Source organism: Bacillus rossius, chromosome 13 (genome assembly GCF_032445375.1).
Source record: "Bacillus rossius redtenbacheri isolate Brsri chromosome 13, Brsri_v3, whole genome shotgun sequence".
NCBI lineage: Eukaryota > Metazoa > Arthropoda > Insecta > Phasmatodea > Bacillidae > Bacillus > Bacillus rossius.
Genome location: NC_086340.1, coordinates 22,643,264 through 22,663,298, shown reverse-complemented (window position 1 = coordinate 22,663,298; position 20,035 = coordinate 22,643,264). Strand labels below are relative to the sequence as shown.

At 38.5% G+C, this 20,035-nt stretch overlaps 1 protein-coding gene across 2 annotated transcripts in view; it reads right to left on the bottom strand.

Moving 5' to 3' along the window:
• Positions 1-14,494: 14,494 nt before the first annotated feature.
• LOC134538368 (TATA element modulatory factor-like) overlaps positions 14,495-20,035 on the bottom strand; it is a 44,861-nt gene continuing 39,320 nt past the window's right edge. For both annotated transcript variants that reach the window (XM_063379635.1, XM_063379636.1), the window contains exons 17-18: positions 19,442-19,698; positions 14,495-15,325 (exon numbers count right to left, since the gene is read on the bottom strand). In XM_063379635.1, the coding sequence (XP_063235705.1) occupies positions 15,290-15,325; positions 19,442-19,698 (293 nt within the window). In that variant the 3' untranslated portion in view covers positions 14,495-15,289. The remainder of the gene's footprint in view (positions 15,326-19,441; positions 19,699-20,035) is intronic.

Genomic DNA, 20,035 nt, shown 5'->3' with positions numbered 1-20,035 from the left:
AACTGGTAAAAAGTTTTTTTAACTTGCATGCCAGGAATGTCTAATCTGATTTACGATATAACGTCTCAACATATATTTAATGAACAAGTCTAGTGATTATACGGACTACTTTATGGAAGTTACAGTAGCACAGAAACTGTTACATGTAGGTATGGAAAATGCTTAAATAGCACCATTTTTCCGTGGGAGGGTCCCCGAACCCCCCGCTTTATTGGTGTGGTATGTGCAAAAAGAGAAGGGGGGGGGGGCGCATGAATCCATTCATGCCCCGGGTGCCAGAGACACTAGTTGCGGCCCTGATCGCATCAACTACGCTAGAGCAATTAGCGGACAGCTCCAGGGTTTTTTTTTTGTGTGTGAAAAACCTCGCGTTGTTGTCACGTCAATCCGGTAAGATAACAGACGGTATGCCCATTATGAACAATGTTCCTATAAATAAAATATATATCGTGGTCACACGTTTTGCCACTACATTATTTTCCACACTCAACCCCCCTCCCCCTTGTGTTGTTAGTATATAGCTAGGGACCGGAAAAATTCGCGGTTCAATGACCTCTAGGATAGCCTCCATTATCCTCTGCACATCTCAAGTAAGCACGCGTGTTCATTGGGTACTGTATTGTGAGTCGTCTCCACTGGGTAGCTTGTGATTCGACGCTTCTTTGGTCGATAGTCTCTCATTGGCCCAGAGAGCTCCTGTTAAACCGCGATCCAATAGCAGAACCAGCAGAATTATACACATGTCTGAATTTCAGCCTATCACGAAATGAATCCGCGAATTTTCCCGGTCTCTATATACAGCTATCCGGTATTAGTTGCGGATCCAATATATGGCCGCCAGGGTCAAGATCGATGTTCAAGGTCAAGGTCATCCAAGATGGCCGCCTTGACATCAGAGGTTGTTTGGTCATTTACTCCATTATATCCATCCTGACCCTGGTAACCTGCACTAGTATGCGCATTTATATACTATTAGGTATAAGTAGCTTTTAATTGTGATTTGCGAACGAACATACATACTGTAATTTTACTATCTTAATATGATTATTTTGACTTGTGCAATATTTTAATGTTGATAAAACCATTTAACATTTATTTTAAAAAAAAAGTGTAACTCAACAAATAATACTCTGACAGGTTAGAGTCATTGTTTGAAATAAAGTGTTATTTTTTTTTGTAATTTTTAAAAGTTTTTTTTAAGTTTTTAAGTAATAAATAGAATCACGGTGTCGAATCTCTCATGATGAGTCAAATTTCATTTGAAGTCAAGACCAGATCCAGCAGCTTAATTTTTTTTGATTTGGGGGAAATTCTAAGCCTTTTTGGGGACACTTGAAGACTAAGACATTTTTAGAACAGGAATATTTCCTGGAAATAAGGAAATTTTGTGACTTATTAAAAAGTATTTTTCAGTCATTTTGAGGAAACATGAGAAATGTTGACATCAAAATTCAAGATGTCGGTCGGTGATTGACCTCATTTGCAATCCACACCCTGGATCCTGTGTCAAAAGGAATTGAAATATAATAGTGTTACTGTTTGCTTGCTTTCGTGATTGCCATATTTTCTGTTTAATTTAGTGTATTATTGTCAAAGATGTAAAAATAAAATAAAAATGTCATAATATTTTGAGAAAAAAATACACATTATTGTTACTGTTTGAAAGAACTATTATAAAACGTTGCATTCGGCAACAAATGCCCATGTAGAGAGAGGGTTGCACGCATTGCGTGTTGTTTTTTTTTTTGGGGGGGGGGGGAGGGGGAGTAACCAACCATGGCAGCAATTGGCGCCATGACTAACTAGTCCATCTCAGTTCTAGACTAGCTAATTAAGTTAAGCCTAGGTGAAACCTGCATAGACTTATGAAACATTCCGGACACATAGTCATGCGGGGTGCAGTAGAGCATGCATTAAGAGTGCAGGAAAATACAGGAGAAAGAGATCGATCAGTAGAGTCCCGGAAATTTCACGGATTCTTCTGGCCTCAGGATAGAATTCAAAGTTACAGGTGTGCTCGACCCATGTTTACTTTCCCATTGGTGGATTTCTTAGCGAGAACATTTTCATCCTTGTTATTTGGCACACTACCTGATTCGCTTACTTCTCTCCTGGCTGGGCATCGTTGGATCACGGTCGTAGAGGGGCGTGTCCAGATAACTGCGTGCCAATCATGAACACAGTGCGAGAGTGTGGAGGTTTGCATTCTAGCTTGCGACTAAATGAATCCGCGAAATGTCCGGGTCTCCATCGATCAGGATGAAGAGTTGGGTCGGGGCAGAAAAGGAGTCCGCCATGCAAGGACTTGGGCACTTGGACCTTTGATAGGGATGAGGGACAGTTGGACACCTCTTCCTCTAGCACAGTCAACCTGAGTTTTATAAACTTCGCAACTAACACAAGATCCAAAAAAGGTTCGACGGCAACGTTTTCAAATACTTTTTTTTTGACGTGACAACGTCTAATAAATCGATGAACGCCGGCTGCACGCACGAAAAAGTGTCCCGTTACGCTCAGTGTACGCTTGCGCCGCATCTATCTCTCTTCCACTCGATTGGAACAACCATAGATTTGACTTTTTCGAGGCACATTTAACTTGAATTGAAACACTCCCATTCGTTTACCTACTTTTCCTGTCATCGTCCTATCCTTAACAGAATAACACAGGTTGGAAGAAGTTAAATAGCAAACATGTATAAAAGTTACAGTTAAAATAATCTATTCGTTAAAGTAATAAACATATTTGAATAATTAATGAGTGCAAATAAAAAGTAATTTTATCGATTAAATTGTAGATTTCATTTCACCCCTTCTTTGTATCCATACAAAATAAGTGATAATTCAATAAAAATGATTCAATATTATTCATAAAAGTATGCAATCATTTCATCATTGTTTTGTCATGACGTTGTCACGTTAAACTATCGTCCGTTAACCGACTTTACAGACAACCATTTTTTTTTTTTTTTTTTTTTTTACAAACTATGCAAGGCGCATCAAAGTCTCCAGTGCATCCAGGCTATATATAATAGTGTCGGAGCTGTGCCCGCCCGTCGTCAGAGAGAGGATTTTTTTTTCTTCCTAACCTAACTAAAACTAAGTGTATTTTGGAGGGGTCCGTTTTAGGGAGGGACCTAGGTGCGTCTCAGGCCGAAGCCTATACGCCTAGTCATGCTGGGATTAGCCATGCGGGGAGAGGGTCGCATGCATCATGTGCTAGGAGGGGATTGGCGCCATGACTAACACCCCTCTCTCTTAAATCTAGACTATAACTAGATATAGGTTTGGCCCAGGTAAAACCTGCACGGACACAGGGGAAAAAACCCCTGGGCACATTCATGCGGGATGCAATTTGGCATGCATTACGTGTAGGAATTTAGAGAGAGGACTCCTCGGGACGGACTCCAGAACAGGCGGGGCGTTGTTTCTCGGTCCGATGAAGCGACGTGAGGTCGAGGCGTGTTGTTTCCAGACCCCGCCGCCGGAGCGCGCAGCTGGCGTGTCCCCTCGGTTCACAGGGTCACGGGTCGGCGGGCCCTCCAGCTGTGACCTGCCGCGGCGAGGACACTCGCCAGTGCCTCTGGCTCCGAGCCTGGCGGGGAAGCCTACAACCTTTCAATATATATATATATATAAGTCGTCCCAATGCAGGAGCATGTGTGAGATCCCACGTGGCTTGACAAGCAGTGTTTTAAATAACCACCGTCGTGCAACAATCTTATGCGTGGACGCAAGAGGAAAAGGAAATGTATATACTGACAAAGCTTTATTCTGGCTGCTGGCACGGCGGTGAACAGAATGGATAAGTTGTTTTTGGTCGAGGTAAAAGAATGGTGAACACCATTCTAAATTGGTACATAGAACATCTGAGGCCAACATCCAGATGCCCAGCGAAACACCGGCTGCCATCTGGATGAAAAAGAAGAAAAGTTAGTGCTCCTGGTATACCCTAACGGGTTCAGACCTAGGAGGTGGAGGTGGAGAGGCCTGGCCGGGCTTCGGCCCGAAACAACTTGTATAGAAGTCGCCAGCCCAGGTTAAAATTTCTAATACGGTTTTGAGGTAGTTGGTTAATTCACCGCCGCAATCGCCACCATCTCTAGGGCATCGACTTGTGGTGGTCCCTAGCGGACAAGTGTCGTACTCTTCAAACACCCCTTCCCCCTCCCGTTGAACGAACTTGAGCTGCAGTGAATGATAGATGGTGGTGGGGGGGGGAGGGGGGTGGTGCGGGGAATGACAGCGGGCGACAGTGCTGCGCTCTAACGTGTAAATAACAACTAAGACGATACAGGGCGTTACGGCAGCGCACTGCAGCGGTGAAGTTCCCAAGCTGCTCATCATACGCTTCTGAAAAAACGTAGAGTAAATCCTATTCACTCGCGACTTCTATACAGTATATATATTCAAAGCTACAACTCACGTAGTTTCGGTTCCCTACCAACGTTCGTGCAACTTCGGATCTCTCTCAAAAATTGAAATTAAAAAGAAAAAATATCGAAGGGTTAGGTTAGGTTAGGTCAGTCACAACATGCTTGTTTTCATTGGAAACTTCTGATTTAGCGGGCTGAAGTGGCGTTAATACCAAAACGCAAAACTTCGGAAATTCTTGCAGGGAACCGAAACTACGTGAGTTGTAGTAGGCTTCCCGAGCTGGCGCGCAGTCTTCTCGAGACTTGCACAGAGACACTGCGATGTTTGAGCGGTGACCGTAACATTATGTGGTAACCGTAACCCTTGAGTGCTTTCAAGAATCTGCACCTGTTGTTTTATGCATATCAAAATTTTAAGCCTTTTAACTCTTCTCAAAATCAGTGGCGTAGCAGGCGGGTGGCAGGGATGGCCCCCGCCAGGGGCGCCGGTGCATGGGGGGGGGGGGGGGCCGCTGCCGCGACGGTTTCGCGGTTACTGAACGCTTCCCCCCCCCCCTCACTGTTTTAATCCAAGAGGGGGCGCCATTTTCAAGTCTGGCCAGGGGCGCCAGTCGCCTTAGCTACGCCACTGCTCAAAATACAATTTAGTAACTTAATCTAGAAACAAAACTACTCATCAGCCCTCCGTGTACTTTTGAATGGTTTTCGTAAAACAGACACCACACTCTGGTAGCGGGAAGAAAGTTTTCAAATCGCGTGGTTTTTCCTCTGAAGCTCGGCACAACGTATTGTGTGTGCCCAGATAGCTCCTCCACTGGTGGCCTTTCTCTCCCCAGCTGCAGTTGGCTGTCGTCAGCTGTATTTACATGCATCACACACTAAGATGCAAGACGAGAAGATCTCGGAAGTTGGTGGATGAAAAAAAATAATTTTTTTTTTGTCAGCAGAGAAAGTTATAGGGGGTTCAAGTTGAAATGAAAGTTAAGAAGCTCTTGGACGTTTCAAAACACAAGAGCTGTCTTCGTATGCAGAACTGTTTCTGTACCTGAATGTATAGGAAGTGCAAACGGAAAATGCTGGAATGGTCCTGCGGCTAATCAGCTCGCGTGGCGATGATACAAAATACTGATCGAAAAAAAAAAAACCTCGTACACACTGTCTATTGTCAGTATCACGCATCTTGCCCTTGATGTGACGGCGAAAGACCGACTTCTGACGGCATCACGTCCGATCCGATCATTGTATCATTTTTGATACGTGCGCTGGATGCAGGCCTCTTTTCTTTTTTTCTTTTTTTCCCACAGGCCGATTATGATACAGATGCGACGATCTGATAAATGTGTGGACGCGCCTTTAGGTTAGGCCAGGTTTATGAAATTCGCTAGGGACGTAATAACGTAAGACACGCAAGATATTTACGTATCACTATCCGTCCGTTGTTTCCACCAATGTATGGAAACGTAACAAAGGGCAACAACAAATGAGGTTGAACTTTACGGTTGCGAAAAATTATTTAAAAAATATGTTGAGATCCGAGATAATAACACGGTCAATATTTACGTGTATAATAAAAATAAACCACAAAACCATTGTAGAACACTATTTATTCTTTACTTGAAACTATTTTTCACATATTTAAAACATAAACAAACGTGTCTACCACCGCACGCACGGAGTAACGTAAACGGAAGATCTGAGCGTTGCCGAGCTTATCCGCACTGCGTGCCACACTGTATATATTCCCTTTGTGTGATATCCGTCTCCGTTTACGTGATCCGTCTCCGCTTCCGTGTCATTGTAAAACAGTTTAGCACGCAAGTCGCAAGACATCACCAACCCTAAATACTCAAATTTTAAATATTCGAAAATTATTTTCTTCCCCGTGCTTCTTTTGTGAATTCATACACGTTACAACTACATATATCAAAACCATGTTATGCATTTCACATGGTGCACATGTGTTCTCAATATACGAATTAGTATACTTTACACATTATACACACACACAATGTTCAAAAATTGCTGGGCACAAAATTCAATTGGTAACAAGAGAATTTGAAAGGTATCAATTATTGTTATAGAACAATGAAACCCTGAAAAATTACAGGCGAGAACAGTAAGTAGTAGGTAGTGCGCAAATTTGGATTTTCTCTGGTATTTATTATAGGTATAGTATTTCAGTCAAAAAGTAAGAAGAAATAAAATAGCAATGTATAATGTTTAAAAAAAAATTTTTTTTGGGCGGATCAAGATGGCGATGGCGAGGTTAGAGCGTACTTCACCTACGTCACATCATGCCATCTCCTGACAATATTCCTAACTCCATGTTTTCGTAATATATATATATATATATATATATATATATATATATATATATATATATATACACACACATATATATCATTTGTTGGCTTTTTTTTTTAATATAGTGAGAAAACGGCTCGAAGAAATGTTGTATTCGGCGCAGATAACTTCGCGGGAGGTAACGGTGAACGATGACCTCCCGTAAACTTATTATCTCCTAATATTTTTTCGCCAGAAGAGCGTTTCCAAGCGGTTCCCACAGGGACTGTTAAGCGAAATAGTATCCGGGGATTATACATTTAGAGAAGGTCTCAATCGTGTCACCAGTACCTCCGGCAAGGTTATGAGCGCCTGATACAATTTTTCTCCGAGCGCTCGTGTGACGCTCCAAGTTTGCATGCACGAAAGGTTGCATGCAGTTAAGGGGACCTGCCAAATTACAACTCACTCTTTGCCTTCGTGTGACTTCGGGATTTTTTTTTAAATTCATGTGTAATTAATTAACCGTTTTAACGTTTGCCTATGCAGTAACATGGGCACCGCCATGCTTAAGTCCCTACTGTGCTTGCAAACAGCTTGCCTCAGTAATAACAGGTATCACAAATGACGTAACAAAAATAATTGCTGCAATTTTGAAATCAATATTTTTTTCTGGTTATTAATTGCTTAGTATCTTTTTTTACGTCACTATATACATATGTCGCGCTTTCAACCCACGCTTTTTTTTTTTTTTGTTGCGTGAATCGTGAATTGTGAATTTGTGAATCGTAGGTTTCCCTATCAGGAAGTGTTTATAAACTGAAGTTTTGCAAGAGAAAGGTAGTGTTACAACGTATGTATTTTTGCAAGACACCACACACTCGTTGAAACCACATTAATATATAAATGTGTATTCATTACCGAAATGAGTTCGAAGAAATTTGGAAAATAGGTAGCCTCTAAACTATATTTATGCTTAGGCTTATGTATAATTACGAAATTCCACTCCTAACGGAGTGAAAATGGAGTGAAGTCGGTTTTACAGTGAAAAATAGTTTAATCGTTTAATACTGGATACAAATTGTAAATATAAAAAACGGCGTAACCATACTATATGACATTACTTACCTTGACCTTACCAATCATTTGAATCCAAAGGTAGGCAATGCAGTCATATGAAGCTTAAAAAACATGTAATTGTTATAGACTACATACTAAAATAACGTGATTTTCACATTTATATAGGTAGAATTACTACAATGATAATATATTTTCACAATAAGTGTAGTTAACTCGCGTACAGTTCTATCTAAAAAAAAAAAAATCACCGCAATATTTGTAATACAATTTGAACGGAGAATAATCACTGTTATTTCTTTAGCTAATCTAGTTGTCAGATAATGGATATCCTTATTTAACAATTAAAATCTAGACGTCTGAATGTTTGTTACTCCATCGCGTCTTTACTAATGAAACACATAAATTTTGGAACATATCTATCCCCTATACTATATTAAAACATAAAATACATTTCATTCCGAAAAAAAAAGTTTCCTTTTGAAAGAGCCATATAATTTCATTTATAAATATAAAATACGGTTACAATAGCGATAGCAGTAGACCTCGTACCTAGACTTCGTTTTAATTCCTACTTAATTTAAATCTTGCAATGAAATAGAAAAACGTAAAATAATTTATTTTTACTTATTACTAGATATATGTCGATGATACTGTGACTATTGAGTTATTTTCATAGCGATATAGGAGAGTTATTTTCATAGCGATATATGAACTAAGTGCAAAAGAACATTTTGCGGCAAAACGGGAATCGAACTCGTCAACGACGGTACCACAACTGGAAAATGATAAATTCGAAAATATACATTTATAGCTCTTTGTACACGGCATTTGGTAGGAATAATATCGGACTCGTGCCATCCAGACTTAGCGGTATTTAAAATTGGTCGTGTACGGTATTGCGACTGATAACAGCACTCATTAAAAAATCGAGGCACTGTAATAACTTCCGCAAGCTGCGCAATTAAAAAAGGCTGAAATGTTAATGACAGTCGTTACCGCGCGCGGAAGTCCAGTTTCGCTGGGGCCCGCGGTACAGTTAGCGCGGGAAGTGCACAGACGCTGCTATCTGAGCCAGGACACGCCGACTGACTGACGTAATTAGGCGCCACTCGCGTTCACATTGACCACAATAAACCCGCTGCGCCGTGGATAAGTTCAGCGACTACAGCGTTGAGGCAGTTTCTCGTCGGCGGTAAAGACGCCATCTTGGTTCCAACAATTTGTATGGGGAATCCTTCTTTTCACAGACGAGAGAACCAAACGCCCGATCGTGCATCTTCGGTTTTTTTTTTTTGTTCATTGTAAATAAATATGGCGGTGTTGATAAAAGGATACTAATGGTCAATTAGGTTAGGTTAGCTACATTATAAATACTTTAAAACATTGTGGACGGTTGATTTGGTTAGGATAGCTACATTAAAGATACGTAAAAAAACATGAAGAAGGCTTCCCATTATTTGTATGTCATTTTTTTTTATGTGTTAACATCTTAGCTCTCGATACACAGCATTTGGTAGGAGTAATTTCGCGAATGTAACTGAAATCAAGGAACGTCCATCTGCAGCAACCAATATGCTGCCATCTGTGGCGGAATGGCGCAATCAAAGTATGCAAAGACAAAGGGAAACGTTATAGTATTAACTATTTCATGAATTTTAACAAGATGGGCAGTATTTTAATTGTAAATGCCACCAGCAGACTGACCTCCCACCACTGATACCAAGGAATATATTACATCAGCCAGTACGTCATAATGGCCATCTTGTTTTCGTATGCTGTAAGCCACAATTTTAGGTCCGCCATCTTGTTTTCGTCTGCTAAAGGGTGCTGCCATCATATTTGTTTAATTTTTACCTGCTAGAGTGCATTAATTATTTATTGCCAGGGCGCCCGCCATCTTGTCAGCTTTCTTGGCTGACAAATTGAAAATCTTTTAATTTTTTAGCTATAAATTATGGAAAAATTTCAAGTCATCAAACAAATCTCTTGTTAAAATAATGATTGATTCGATTACATGCTGTGCTTGGTTAGATCCTTACTCGATGCAAAACAAGATAATTAATCAAAATTACCAAAAAGTTATAAGTTCAAAAAAATAAAAACAAAATTAATAATAAAAATGTATTACATAATCTCTACTATATTACAAGAACAAACAAATTACTAGAATTTCTAGATTTCTGCATCTGCTACCCATGAATTAAAGCGAGGCGGGAAGCCCCACTACTTGACATAGGATCGCCTATTTCTTTGTTTGAGAATCATCTTCACCAAGTACTTGTCGGGACACATCGTAGGCTGAATCTCTTCAGCATAGAATCCGCCACGAATAGGCTTGTGGTCCAAATCTTCGAGGTAGTAGGCTGGGCTCCGATTAACTAACATGGGTCACACGGAATAGTTTGGGACTCCAGTTTGTAGTGAAAACTAAAATGTGATACTACTTTTTACTGTGATATATTCCAGGGTAGTTTATTATCTATCATAAAGTTTTATTTGGCACACCAATAAGTTTCATATGTACATTAATATTTACCAAAGTGATGATCTGCACAGATACAGCACTGTTGTCCCGCATTTCCATTCCATTTTCACAAAGTTACTCCTACCAAATGCTGTGTACCAAGAGCTTAGATGTTTACACATAAAAGAAAAGTACTGTATAAAATTGTATGTAAGTTTCCTTGGAGCATATTATATTTTATTTAGATATGTTACACATGCATTAAATGAGAAAACATATTTTATGTTCATTTGAATTTGAGTAAGATATTATCTAATAATTGATTAATTTTTGTAATATTATGGTTGATACATACTTTGTTATTGTAAAGTGACATATTATGGTCCCTTCAGTTTTGTATTATTGAGGTTTAATTGAAGTGACCTTCAATAATCGGGCGAGATCATTAATTTCAGTCAATACAAATTTACTAAATTATATTCAATAGTATTTTTATAAAGACTTTTAGTTATAAATCCAAATTAAATCTTTCTTTTATATTTTTGAATGTGTTTCACTGTAAATTACTTGGAGCTCTGGTTATGCTATGTATAGAGGCAAGATTATATGGTGAATGGCGATAAAACCGAAGTAACAGCTAAATTAAGTCAATACATTGCCAAACATCGAAATGGAAGTCAATAATACCTCATAACAATGAAATTGCATAAAATTCACCTCAATTACCTCATTTAAGCTATTAAAATATAGAGTTTATTTTGAAAATATTTAGTTCGGTCTATTTAAATCCTAAAATTTTATGTACCTACTAAGCAAAAAAATTATTTTATATATCTTTGGTTTTTTTCAAAGCAAATAAAAGCAATATATTGCTGAAATAAGAATAATGATTTTGGTCTTTTAACATCACTTACTGATATTTTGATTATCGCATGATTGATTTGCAGGTTTTTTTGTTTAAATTATTTTCTTCAGTATTATAGTATTTTTTATTTAAATATTTTAAGTGTCTTACCACATATTGTTAAAGCAGTTGATCAATGTAATTGTGCTCTATAAATATACTTATTATTACATGTGTTTTAATTTTTAGTGACGATTAAGATGAAATCCACTAGTTCTAATGACAAAGTCACAATTATGCACAAACCTCGGTGAGTACATAAGGTGCGTGGGCAACATGGGGTGCCGCATTCACACAGACAGCTATCAGAGTACACATTGTATGCTGTGACATGATCTAACAGTGGATATAATAATAATTATAAAATAAATTAATATTACATATCAACGTACAAGTGTAAAACTAGGAGAAACCTGTGTACTATAACAGCACTCATAATTACTGCTTGGGCATTAGACAACCAAGCATTCACATCATGATCAGATAATATAATAAACATTAGGGAAGACAAAGACAATTACAAGATACGTAAAAGTAAAATATAAAACTAAAATTATGTCTTGCAATTTTTCTACTCAAGAGGTGAAGTAACATGGCAAAAAGTTTTGTTAGTAGTATTTTGTCACTATATTTTCATATCATATGTAGGTATTTGCAACCCACTTGTTATTTTATAATGCTGTAACTCTGAATTAATTTGGGATCGCTGTCTGTGACGTCACGTGCCAGCTGTACGTTTTAGCTCAGATTGGACGAGCTGTCCTCTTGGCAAGGCACTGGATTTTTATACCAGAGATCGCGGGAACAGATACCATTCCGGCAATCACAAATTCAGTTCCCCGCTGTTTTCTTCTGAAATTACTCCAGTCCATGGGCTATTCCTTACTCCGATATCCTTAGCCTGTGTTGTCACCCGTTATCATCTCTAACGATCTCGCAGTTATCCTCTGTCCAGGACGGTATAAAAGGCTGCACCCTAGCAGTAAACAACCAGTTGATCTCCCATTCTTTTGGTGCCCCTACCCAGATCGCCAGCTGCCACCTCAAGACGCAGAGCGCAGCATCCGCCATCAGTAGAGACCGGAAAAATTCGCGGGTTCATTTCGCGATAGGCTAAAATACAAATAGTTATACCTCAGTGCTGCCACTGCTATTGGCTCACAACTCACCTGGATGACTCTGGGCCTATGAGAAACACCCGACCAAAGCTTTATCGAATCACAGGCTGCTACGTTGGGACGTCTCACAATACAGCAGCCAATGAGTGGGTGACATTTGACCGAATGTACGTAGAACTGTGGAGTTCATCCTAGAGGTCATTGAACCCACGAATTCTTCCGGTCCCTAGCCATCAGCCATCCAGATGCTGCCGGTCCAGAGATGGCTGTTTTGGACGATGTAGGGTGTACAACTAAAGCCAGCCAGGGTTTTATCATATTGCAATAAACCTCCTGTCTACCTCTATTTGCTAGGGAACAATATGTACTGAAGAACCCTGTTATTATGTTCCTGCTTATAATATCTTATCAAGTCCAGATTTAGTTGGGAGATGACTTGCCTCCTCAGATGTCAGTTTTCTCAGATTCTTCCATTACTAAGGATGATATAGAGGAAGCTGGGAAATTCCTGACATCTGTTCGTGTGAGTGTATGGGTGTGTGTGGGAGTGTGTGTGGGAGTGTGTGGGAGTGTGAGAGCAAGAGTGTGTGATAGAGTGTGAGTGTGTGTGTGAGCGTGCGAAAACATGTGTGTGAGCTTGTGTGTGGGGCTGGGGGGGGGGGGGTGTTTGTGGGTGTGTGTGTGTGTGAGTGTAGGAGTGTGTGTGTGAGGGGGGGGGGGGGGAGGGAATGGAATTAAATTTTCGTGAACTGGCACTGTATGCAAACATCACATTCCTATCTCAACAGGTTTATGTGATGCAACTGTGTCGAAACATTGTTTTTGCGTGAGATTTTCTAAGCTTTCTACTACAACATTTCATGACAAAACTGATGCAAAGATTGTGCTTATTATTATTATTATTGAAGAACGGCTGCCGTTTCTCTTGGGGAAGGTGACGGGTAAAAAAAAAAAATTATATATGGGGGAAGGGTAACACTTTTCCTTTGTATTTTTGGTTAGACAGTGCTTAGTTGGAGGGGGGGGGGGGAGAGAAGAGCCATAAAGGATGGAGAGGGGAAGGACCCCGTGTTTCTTACATGGAAATAAGCTGAGACACAGACCATAAAGACTTCACTTGTATTCTACTGGAGACATATTTAGGGCGAGACTCATATTTCAGGGAGACTAACCATGAAAAAGTTAGATTTTTTTTTGCCCAAAATTAAGGATACTACCCATATGAAGGAGCGACTCATTTGCGAGTAAATACAGTAAATTTTTTTATAAACTTTAAAATTTTTCCAATTTTCCAAGTTAATAATTACAGATTTTCAAGATGGCGGACATAATTAAAAATGGCAGAATCAAATATGCCCTCTGCTGTATTGTGGAAAAAATTTTAAATTTTTTTTTTTTTTACGAAACTGACTTTAACAAGGAAGATTCTAATCTAAACTTGCTAACCATCATCAAGCACCATTTCCCTATGGTTTAGGGCAGAACAATATGGTGATAGCGAGGTTATGGGATCTCCCAACAATTAATAACTTCATTGTATCTACAGTACTCAATAACAAAGGGGTGTGAGTGTTTGTGTTTATTTATTATTATTATTATTATTATTATTATTATTATTATTATTATTATTATTATTATTATTATTATTATTATTAGCTGCAAGGGGCTGTGATGCTGCATTTGTCAGATCCACCAGCTTCCCAAAGAGTGGGTGGGTTAGATTCCCGGCAAAGCAGAGCATGGAACTTCGGAAGTGGGATCAACAATTATTGGTATTCCCCAGTCCCCACCCACCGTCTTGTCAACATGCTCCATTCTCAACCCACTGGTTTGTTGGTGTCGCAGCTGCAGCAGGCAGCAGGAAGAGGTCCAGGGGGGAAGGCTGACACAAGATGCTGCGTGCCCTGTTCGAGGATATCCAGAGCGAGGCTGCCGATGATCCGAGACTCCTGCACATTCTCCTAGGGGCTCCTCTGCAGACGGAGCCAGCCGACAAGTAAGCACCTTGGTGTTTGTTCATGTAAATTTTTGTATTGGCTAAGAATATTACCGCTGATTCCTTTCCCCCAATTTTATAAATTGAGTTCTATAATGACAAATAACAAAGTCCAAAGTGCTGCACGATTTAATTTAATATATATATTATTATTCACTTTAAGTTGAAAAAGCAGCGTATTATAAATCTATTTTCATACAAATGGAAGAAGAAAAAATCCCAAACGTTCAAATGATAAAACAGGTCAACTTTTTTACTTAACTAAATAATTTGAAATCTTAAGTTTTTAAACACAATTTATTTTCACAGGGAATGCATATAAATAAATTTCAAACAGTGATTTAAAAAGAGTAAAAATACACCATGTCCCACAGCTTCAATAAAGCTCATGTCTCACATTCCAACAAAATTAACTACATATGTACTTTCTCCATCAATGATCTAAAATTTTAATACTAATAACAAGAGCTTAAATATTTACTGTAGATAACAAAACTAAACCAACAGGCTTGGTTACAGGTAATAGTACAATGCAAGAATGTCGAACTGGAATTATGTAGTACGAGAACTTGGAAATGCTTGAAAAAATGTGCAGCAAGATTTCTTAACATAGGAAGTGTGAAAAAAAATATGTCAAATCCAGTGTGTCAATTAGAACGTATATTAAAAAATAATGATAAAATTCTGAATCCGCTGCATAACTATCATAACATATTGACTTGAACAAGGCCTTTTAAAAAAAATCAAGGCCTTAGAACTCTAAAATACTTGCGACGCTGCTGTCTCATAACTGTTCTCTGTGACATCCTACACCAACACAACTGAGTGACAGAACACAGCCATGAACAAGCAGAATATGTACATATATCACAGGTGCATAAAATTTCTTTCAATAACAAAACTGGTTATATACAAAAGACAACAACAAATGTATTTACAAAGTCAGACTACTTTTTAACACCAATATGTATATAATGGTAAAGTATGTGCATGCGCCTAGGGTTGCCTGTTGGACATTATTTTTGGCATTGGCAAATAAATATAAATATAATTGTCCCATTCCGACACGGTTCAACTCAATGGCTCCTTCTTCAGAAGTTGATCGATCTAGAAAACAAAATATTACCAGGAACGTTACTTTTATTGCGTAAAATAACATCAAAGAAATAACTTAAACGACCCATAAATAAAAATTTCAAAAATATGAAATTAATGAACACTGTAGAGAATGTAACATCTGAAATCTGAAGAAAGTTAAAATTATTTACATTTTTTTCTTCATGAAAATATATTTATCAGTAGGTACCAATGGTGCAAATGTTTGTGCCAAGTGGTTATGAGGCTATAATGCAATATGCATTTAGTTAATGATGTGATGTTTAAAAATGCCCAAGTAGTATTGTGATATTTGAATTGGGAGAAATCATTCTAATGTGAAGCATTAAATACAATGCAACAAATTAATAATAAAACACTTGCACTGATCAAATACATTACTTATTTTTCTTCTAATACTGACTCAATTATATATCTCTATATTTTCTTAGTGAGATCTGAATTAGAATATAATTCCATTATCTAGAAAATTTTTAGTAGTTCTAATCATTTCAAAATTGAGAAATTACAATCAAAATTAATTAATATTATGAATCAAAAATTTACAAACTACAATTTAGATCTGCACACTATCTTAGGCTCTTTAGGAGCTAGAAGGTACATTCTAGATGCAAAAATTTGCGAGTGACTGCTTAAATCGCATTTAGATCGCAACTATTTGATTTAAAATAATGAATTCAAAGTTCCAACTTTCGACAGATGCTTTCATCCTTTATTATGTACTATGAGTAAAAATAATATTATGTATAGATAAGTAAACAATTTTAACACAATAAATAGTATTTTTACAACAGTATAGAAAGAAACTAGTGTTCATACTGCACAGGCTTACCTATGTTAACATACCTTTGTCTATAATCTGTTCCTATAAATTCTAAATTTTAATACAACCCCAATGTATTTTCTTGTTATTAAATGATATTTTATATTTATTTTATATTTCTATATCCTATGACCTACATGTAGGCATTATATAAGAGGGTAATTTAATAAGTAACGACACAAATCAATGTAGCTCAAAAACGGTTTATTTAATAAATGTGAAACTTTCAAAAGTTTGCATCCTTGCAATTACTTCTGATCAGATTTTCGATAAGATTTTGTTAACCTAACCTATAAATCAGTCAGTCTGATTGAGAATTGTACAACGGAAAAACGTGCCGTGATTAGATTTTTAGTCGCGGAAGGTGTTAAAGGTAGCGAGCGATATCCATGCAAGGATGATGAAAGTTTATGGGAACAATTTTTTAAACCGTTTAGAACATTAAAAGTGGGTAGAACAATTTAAAATTGGCTGCAAAAGTATCGGTTATAAGCAGCGAAGTGGCCCACCAGTCGAAGTTGCCACTTCCTCCTTTGAATCTCGCATTGATGTGATAATCCGAGACAACAGAAGAATCACTGTTGAAATTATAGTTGCAAAAGTGTCTGCAAGTGTTGGAACTGTCCATAACATCATTAAAAATAAACTGCAATACAAGTAAACATGCATGAGATGAATGCCGAGACAACTTACAGACACCCACAAAAGAAACAAGGCTTCAAATCAGTAAACAGTTGAAAGCTCCATGTTCCACTGAGAGAGAAGCTTTTTTTTTTAAGAATTGTAACGGGCGATGAGACACAGATTCACTATTACAAGCCCGAGTTGACGAAACAAAGCCTTGAGTGGAAACACTTAAGTTTTCCAATGTGAAAAAAATTCAAGACTCAGCCATCTGCTGGTACAGTGATATTTACACTTTTCTGGGACTCACAAAGCCCTTTTTTATGCAATTTTCTTGAAGACCAACAAACAATCGATAGTCAATATTACACAGATATGCTGGAAAACAAATTAAAGACTGCATTTTGCACCAAACGTTGTGGACTTTTGAAAAAAAAAAAGTGTGATTTTGCTTCACAACAATGCACAGTCACATACAGCACAGTTAACGCAAGAATACATTCAAAAACTGGGCTGGGAGATTCTTCCACGCCCTCCTTACAGTCCAGATTTTGTGCCCTCAGACTTTCATATGTTTGGTGCCCGTAAGGAAGCTCTATGCAGCAAAAAATTTGGTTCCAACGAAGAAGTTAAGATTCAGGTGCAAATGTGGCTCCGAAAGCAGCCAAAAGAATTTTATGCCAGGGGCATATGCAACTTTAGGGAACAAGTGTATAAGTGTTGGGGGGTATAGGTAAAATTTTATTTTGATTAAATAAACAGTTTTTTGAGCTACATCAATTTGTCTTATTACTTACTGAATGACCCTCGTGGTATCAATTAATTTGTTTCTTTATTGTCCTAATTATTTAATTATCTCTTAATATATGCTTTCACTATTATTTCACAAGTCCTTTTTGTCCTTATCTCTTTTGTTTTTTTCATAATTTTTGTAAATTACCTGTGAAAGTTTATTTATTTGTTATTATTTTCGTATTTGTTTGTATTTCTATAGCATATACCACTTTGGCCCTCAGCTGTTGATAGACATCTCACAACTTTAAATAAATAATAAAATAAATAATATGACAATTCTACAACAATGTATTTCTCTCCCGATGACGCCCATGTGTCCAGCCAAAGTTTATTTTATGCCATCCAGATGTCAGCAGCATCTCTAGAGAGAAAGCTAGAAGTTTTCAGGGCCAGTTTACCCTGCGCTTACTAGGATGAGCTAGTGGCAAATCATAGCAGACATGCATTTAGTAAACAACAGAGTTGGGAATTACATTAACATGTTAAATTATATTCCTAATACATAATAGAAAATAATAAGATTATGCTTCTAAAATGTTTTAATAGAACTGAATTTTATCTCTGATATTAATAACATTTTTCTGTAACTCAGAAATGTTTTAGAACCTACTTCGGAATGCTATGCCCAAGCCTTATTATGTAAACAATGTGGTACATGCATAATTTAAATTTAAACTCTATGTAGTTTAATCTCAAAATGTATTTAGACATATATCTGCACTAAATTAATTTTAATGGGAGCAGTGACTTGGTAAAAATGATAGCATGAACACTTACCTGATTGTAAAACTAATTAAATTGATTAGCACTCTGTTTTCCTGGAAACATAGTAGTGTGTTACTTCGAGGGGTGAGTGTATTGAACTACGACTATCTAAGTACCGATGATGATCTACTTTTCGACAAATACCAAAATAGGCTATAATCTTTACTAGAAAGTTTCTGCAAGCATTATTTATTATGCTCTTTAGTGTTATGGCGTACCTCATCCATTTTAATACTTTACGCCGAAAAGAAACAGCAATTTTTCTAGCTTGACTGAACTCGGCTCGACTATTTAACCAAAAAATTGCAGACTCGTCCATCTGTGACTAATACAGTAGAATCTCAGTACTAAGTACTTAGAGGGACCTCAAGTTTTTGTACTTAGTACTGAAACATACATACATATCATCTTAAAAAAGAGAAAGAAAAAAAAATTAAAACATACAAAAATAGCGATATTATAAGATACATTATTTTTTTGGCCAACATCTGCTCACGTCGCATACTACGTACGGTATAATCTATGGTAGTGCGCGCAACTGTTGGTAACTTTGTTTTGAGGGTTCAGAGGTTAGATAATAATATGTTGTGGCGGTATTATTTGTGTATGTTTGCTACTACAACATTAATCATTCAGCTGGAAATTTATTTTACCAGTTTAAGTAAATTTTGGTGTGTAGTAATGCCACACTACTAGTAGAATTCATACGTTATAATAGTGAAAATATGATACTTTAAACTGGAACCGTTTTGCATGGTGAAGATACGATTTTCGGCGGGGACTTGAATTCAGTTAAAGTGAAATATACGTTATAATGAGGTACGTTGTACCGGTATTTGGATTTTTAGGTGTAAAATAGTGCTATTTTAGCAGTTTTCGGTACTTAAATTTAAATATTGATATGGTAAAAATTTTATAAATTTTTATATGAAATTTGTTTGAGTGATGAATAAGAAATTAATTAAAGATTTGGTGCTAAGAAGGGGGGGGGGGGGGGGTTTGAACCCCTAACCCCCCCCCCCTCTCCTTGGCTGCGCCCCTGGCCCCTGGCCCCTAGTCATACCCATTCATAAACAGTGAGTGGGGAGGGGGGCCCGCACCTGGGTCTTGTACGCCTCCTTGACGTCCTCCAAGTCGAGCCGCAGCTCCTGGGCCTCCTCCACCTTCTCCCCGTACATCTGCAGCAGGGCGTCGTACTTGCGCTGCAGGTCCCCGTGCGCCTCCCGCAGCTCGGAGAGCCCCTGCAGCTGCTCCCCCTGGTCCTGCAGGCGGGCCGTCAGCTGGGCCAGCTCGGCGGTGAGGGCCGCCCGCTCCCCGTCGCGCCGCCCCAGCTCCCACTGCAGCTGCTGCACCTCGCCTGCAACCGCCCTCTCTTTCTTTAGCATGGCCTCTGGACTCCACTGTCGTGTGAATATGTATTCAGGGGCCCGCCAAAAAGGCCACCAAGGGCCTCCACGCCGGAAGAGTGACAAGGGCGATTGGCGGAGGGGGGTCAACAGGAGAATCACCCGTCCACTGGTTTTCTGTGGCAGAGAAGACTAACTAAACTTAATAGCGCAGACTAATAGTTGGCAACAGTGCTGCTAGGTGGCGCTCAGAGATGCTGCGGTATCGCATACCTCTGGAAGACGGGGTTTAGTAGTAGAGGGCGCTGCCTGGCGGGAAAAAGTGGAGTTGAGGGGCTTAAGGGGCCC